The sequence below is a fragment of the Morus notabilis genome, unplaced genomic scaffold (assembly GCF_000414095.1).
Source record: "Morus notabilis unplaced genomic scaffold, ASM41409v2 Scaffold78, whole genome shotgun sequence".
In the NCBI taxonomy this organism is placed as follows: domain Eukaryota; kingdom Viridiplantae; phylum Streptophyta; class Magnoliopsida; order Rosales; family Moraceae; genus Morus; species Morus notabilis.
Window position 1 is genome coordinate 3157590 of NW_010367622.1, and position 6327 is coordinate 3163916.

General features: G+C 30.8%; 1 protein-coding gene across 1 annotated transcript; it reads left to right on the top strand.

Annotated features, from left to right (window-relative positions):
- The first annotated feature begins 1087 nt into the window (after positions 1-1087).
- On the top strand, positions 1088-2721 carry LOC21410675 (probable calcium-binding protein CML13). The gene is made up of 3 exons (XM_024175340.1): positions 1088-1157; positions 2248-2533; positions 2565-2721. Exons 1-3 carry the CDS (start codon positions 1088-1090, stop codon positions 2719-2721), a joined length of 513 nt encoding a protein of 170 aa, XP_024031108.1.
- The last annotated feature ends 3606 nt before the right edge of the window (positions 2722-6327 follow it).

A 6327-nucleotide genomic window follows, 5' to 3' on the forward strand; every position in this document is an offset into this window, starting at 1 on the left:
TATCCTGGCCTAAATTACCAGTCCTAGTATTTCTGATTTTTTTTTCCTGTAACTTAACAAAAATGGAGCTTTCACCACTCAGTGGCCTTTGGCGAGCGCCTAACTCACCTAGCCCTTGAGCCGACAATGACACAAACTGCAAAACCAAGCTAAAGAAGACTGTTTGTCCATACCAAAATTTGTTAAACTCGAGGGAAATTAATTTTCTAAACATAAATTTGATTAAAAAATAAAACAATCACAAACACGTAAAATTCACATAAAAAAAGGGAAAAATGTAAATATTTAATATAGTTCGGGTCAATGCGGTCCACGCCAGCTATGGTTGCTGAATTTTTTTATTAAATTTTTAGAATTACACACGCATAATATCTCTTACAAGTTCTCTCAAAATATTATGTAAACAAAAAGGATATAAAATATAGTATACGAATGAGGGTACGATTCCTAGCTCACTCTCATGTGACACTGATGACGACGTATCTTTAAAAAAAAAAAAAAAAAAAAAAAAAAAAAAAAAAAAAAAAAAAGTCAATAGTGTTTACAAGTGTGTGGTGGTTACGTACGATTGAGTGCACCACTTGCTTCAGTGTTCCAAAGAAGCTCATTAATATTCTCTTCTAAGTTCATATCTAACTTTCGTCCTTAGCCACTATCACTATTGTCATCACCCCCATTGCAGTATTCAACTTAAACTGTTCCTAAATGAAAGTGTTCATTAAAGTATTCCGAGACCATTTCTTAAAACAATATGAAATAAGTGGCGGAGAGATATTCTCACTCAAACTTTGAATTGATGTAAAATAGAAATTTTGAATTCAAGAAAGTGTGAAGGTAATACCACCACTAATGGAGCTTTATATTGAGTAAGTGGGGCTTAAAGTTTAGTTACTTTTTAACATGGGACTTCTAAAAGTTTGTCGTTCTATAGTACTTTTAACAAAATTAAAATCATAATAAATATTGGGAGAATGAGAGAAATAAGCCTAAGAGGAGAATAAAAATTTATAGCCCTAAGTTCAAAAAAAGTTAGTAAATAGGTTATTTTAATGTAAATCTGAATTTACACTAAACTAAAAATTCAAAAATGCCCTCACATTCTACATATTCTAAAGGAGAGCTGAAGGGTTACTGTTCACTGTACAGTGTTATGAACAGTAAAATTCTGTTTTTAACCTCTTAAATGTATATTTACAATTTTGCCCTTTAATGTTTGTTTACCACAGCTGCTTCCTTCCCAGTATTTATGTCTTTGTAGCGGAATTTTTTTTTCTAAGAAATTATTTCCCTTTACAGATAGGGTTAATGCTTTTGGTTTTCTCATTCTTTTCCACTGCCGAGTTTTCTCCTCTGGCCTCTGAAATATTTTTCTCTCTTGCTGCAGAGTTTTCTGCTATATCTTCTTGGCACATATATGGATTTCTTTTAAATTTTTTCTTAAGAAATTTTTTTCTTCTTTTGTTGGCTCTTAGGCGAATATTTATTTCGACTCTATTTGTTTTTTTACTAAGTCTTCTTTTTGTTTCCCTTTTTCTTATGTTTGTTTCGATGCTTCAGTTTTGCTCTCTGAATTTTCCATGTATGTTTACCATGCATGTTGTTCAATAGTATTTATGTTTATTTGTAGCGGAAAATCTTCGTTTTAAGAAAAAATTATTCGTTTACAGGTCGGGTTAGATCCATAGCTTAAAGTTTTTTTTCCTCTTCCATTCTTTACCGATTTGGTCTCTTATGTGATTATATTGTTTTTTTCTTACATATTTCTCATAATATTTGAGTTTTTTCCTTTTTGACTTCGTTTTTTCAAAAATAATGTGGTTTGTTTCCGTTTTCAAAAACGTTTTTAACGTTTTTCGAGGACCAAAAAATGAAAATGGATTGAGAACGTGTTTGGCGCATCATCCTATAAAAACTAAAAATGAAAACGTTTTCTAACCCTTTCCCAAAAATGCAGAAATTATGAAAACAATTAAGATTCGTTTTCATTTCCTTCGGATTAAGATTCATTTTCATTTTCTTCGGTGTCAATCTCTTCTTCCTCGGTTAGTTTTCTCATTTTCATTTTAACTTTCTTTCCTCTACTCCCCCCGGTCTCCCTCATCTTCGGTCTCCATCGGGTGGTGGAGCTGTTGATGAGGACGGATGTGGTGGAGAGGAAGGATGGGTCGTCGGCAGTAGCGGCGGAGGAGCGGAGGAACGGAGGAGGGAGAGGGCGAAATGGGTGAGGAAGAGGTCTCCATCGGGCAGTGGGTAAGGATCAGAGCGACGACCAGGTTTCTTCCATGAAGGAGGCCTTCATGCGCTTTGACACCGACGGCGACGGTCGGATCGCACCATCGGAGCTCGGGATCCTTATGAGATCCCTCGGCAGGAACCCTACCCAGGCGCAGCTCAAATCCATCATCGCCGAGGAGAATCTCTCGGCGCCGTTTGATTTCCCGCGGTTCTTGGACCTGATGGCCAAGCACATGAAGCCTGAGTCATTCGATCGCCAGCTCCGCGACGCCTTCAAGGTCCTCGACAAGGACGCAACGGGATTCGTCTCCGTCGCCGAACTCCGCCATGGGATTCGTCTCCGTCGCCGAACTCCGCCACATCCTCACCAGTATCAGCGAGAAGCTCGAGCCGGCCGAGTTCGACGAATGGATCCGCGAGGTTGACGTCGGCTCCGACGGAAAGATCCGCTACGAGGATTTCATCGCCAGAATGGTCGCCAAGTGAGGAACCAAAAATTGATGGTAGATTCGGTGAAAAATTGTGTCGTATATATTATATTAATTATTAATGTATTAATTGAGATGTTTATTAATTATTTAATACATTATTTTAAATATTATTATATATTTTTAAAAATATAAAACTAAACGCATTTTTAGTTTTTTCTTATACTGAAAATAATTTCTGCCAAACACATTTTCAGAAATGATTTCTATCTAAAAATGAAAATGTTTTCATTTTCATTTTCATACAGAAAACTGAATCATTTTGGAACGGATTCCAAACGCACCCAATACGTTTTTAAAATTTCTTAAAACTTCTTTTAATGTTTTTTAAGAATATTTGTTTTTGCATTTCTTAAAATTTGTTTCTATGATGTTGGTTTTTTTTTTCTCTGGAGTATTTTATTTTAAGAGGTTTTTTAGGGTATTTTTTTAAATCTATTTTTTTAAAATTTTTGTTCATATATTTTTTGGTTTTCTTTTTATGGAATTTTTTTAAGAGGCTTTCTTTTCTTTGGGGTTTTGTTTTAATCTTTTTTTAAGAATTTTTGACCCTAATTTTTTTTTCTTTTTTACTTTCTGTAAAATTTTTCCCTCATTATTTTTTTTAGATTTATAACTTTTTTTGTTGAATATGTTATTTTGAATTTTCTTATCTATTAATAGCCCTGATTTATACTGCTTTAGTATCTGTATTAGGCTTATAAATTTACAGGTATATTTCATTTCCTCCCTTTTTGTATAATAGATATCAATTAGCTTATATTCGGTAGTTTATTGGTTTTGTTTTGCGGTGAGATTTATGCTTTATGACATCTGTCGTAATATATTCATTATTTTAATTGATTTTGTTTTGCAGCGATTTGTATTGGAGATTGAACAAAATTTGTTAGTATTATATTTTCACGTGTATATATCATTATTTTTAGTTCTGTTTAATTCAAATCTTTTTTTTTTACTGTTCGTTCTTTATTGGTTCTATTATGCGGTGCACTCTATGCTTCATGACACATGGCATGCTATAATCATCACCTTCGTTGATATTTATTTGACGGTTTTACGGCGGTTTTCTATTAAGATTTTAGTCACTTTGTCGATATATATTAGTCTTTATTTTATAATCGTTCTTCATATATTACTTTCTATCATTCTTACCGTTATATGTTTTTTTACAGTTTCAAAAAGTTAGTAGTGTTAGAGTTTTCTTACTATTTCTAATGCATTTTGGATATTCTGTTACTATCTTTTCCTTCCTGAGTTTTTAATGTTAGGTTGTTTTGTCTACCTTTCTTTCATCTGTAATACTTGGTCTTCTATTTCATCTGTTCTATTCAGTATCCTTCTTACACAAAGGTAATATATTTGTACTATTTATGTGTGTTTCTTAGATGTTTTAAATAAGTGCTTTATAATGTTATAGTCATTTATTACGTGATTTTATTTACTTCTTTGTTTATATACTTATGTTTAAATTTTTTTTATGCTTTGTCGATTAACAGTCACACAATATATATCAAGTACGTTGCTAGGCCCTATTTTTATTACATTTGATATATATAGGTAAGATTATGAGATAAATACCTGAACCAACTAAATAATGAATATTTACTTCCATTGTTTATGTTCTGTTGACACTAAAATTGATAGTTGAGTCGTATTTTTGTTATATATATGTGAGTATAAATAGATTAGCATTTATTAACCTAAGTATATTATAAAGACTATTTGGATTTTCTTTTTTTTATAGCATATTTATCTTCATAAATATTTATTATATTATAATGTCCCCTGTTCTAATTTACTTATTTGAGGCACATTGGGTGCTAGACATTCAAAATCATATTACACAAATTCTAAAAAAGAGTCTGAAGTGTTATTGTTCACTGTACAGTGTTATATATGTATGTATATGTATAGTTTTTCACTTCTTAAATGCATAGCTTTTTTAAACCTTTTACTTTTTCTTAGTGATGATGATGTATTTTTCTTCTACTGTAAGCATATATCATGTAATTGTTAATAGAGGCTTGGCTGGTCTTGATGTTCCCCAGGTTATTTTGGTTCTATGTCTTTATCTACTACTTTTTTTATCAGTTAGCTATTACTGTTTTTTTGTAATCATTTTGTAACTTCTTCGCTTTCAGGTCAATGTTTTTTTAACATTTTTCACACATTTTCAGACATTATTTTCTATCATTTGCTATGTTTTTTATATTTAATGACTTTCATCCTTTAGTAATTCAGATTCATGTTTCTGTCCTTACATTTTAACTTACTTATTTGTTCTTATATGTCACTAATTTGTACTCTTTCTCTAGGACAAGATTTTAAATGATAATCGCTTTTGTTGATGTTCGGTATAAAGCCTGTAATTACTTAGATGGCAGCCAAGTACATTGGTAGGTCCTATTTTTAGTATATATCATATATACAACTAAGATTAAGAGATAAATACCTGAACCAATTATTTAATTTATAATCTTTTCTTCCTTTATCTTTTGTTGACAAAAAAACTCAATGTTCAATCATATATTTGTTATATTTGTGTTAGTTTAACTATATTTGTTTTCATAGCTTACCGAATTGAAGGAAATGAGAGCATCATTTCTTTTATAGATTGATGAAAAGTGTGTATGTGATTCGTTTATTTACCTAAGTGTACTATAATGACTATTTAAACTTCCTGTCTTTTGTAAAACGTAATTATCATAATAAATATTTATTACATTATAATGTTTTCTGTTGTATTTTGCTTATTTTAAGCAGATTAGGTGTTAGACATTGAAAATCAAATATAATTGCCTTCTCCATCACTTACTGCTCTCATTCATTAACAATCGTTTGTTGCTTTCTGTTGCTATTTGTGCATCATTTTTTTATCTATTTTCGGCATCAGTTGGTTAACATTCCAGGTATTTTTAATGAATTTTGCCGTGTTTTACTTGGTATCTGGTATTGTTGTTTAATATGTAAATACACTGTAATGATATTAATGTATGCTTTTTTGGTTAAATAGTATCCTTTCATACTATATTTTGATATATTGTTAATAAATGTTACTGTTATAGGTTCCTCATTATTATTCTGTGATGTTCTTAATGAATTTTAGTTCCATTTATAGTCTATTCTTACTAAATATTTGATGTAAGTCATTCACCTTTTCCATATTAACGTTTTACTTAAAGTTTATATATACAGATGTTACTTTGTCTTTACTACAACTAAATTTTATGTGTTTTATTCATTTTACATATTTTTGTGTAAATTTTTTTATACTGTAGCGATGATGATCTTACAAGATCCTTGCACAAATGTTTTTTACACTACACTGTTATGAACAGTGAAGTTCCTTTTCTATCTATCTTTTGATTTTTCCTCACTTGGACCATTATTTCGTAATCTTTTGGTCATTTCTTTTTCAATAATTTTTTTTTTCATTTTATAGTCTCTTTTGTATTTTCTATTCTTATGCAAAGTTTTTTAATAACGTTTCTAAATATACAATGGTTTTCCTCTGTTGTTTCCTTCTTAAAGTTTCTCTTGACTCTGTCGTTTATGTCTCTTCTTTCAGAATACATGTTGTATATCAATTTTCCTTCTCTTTCCC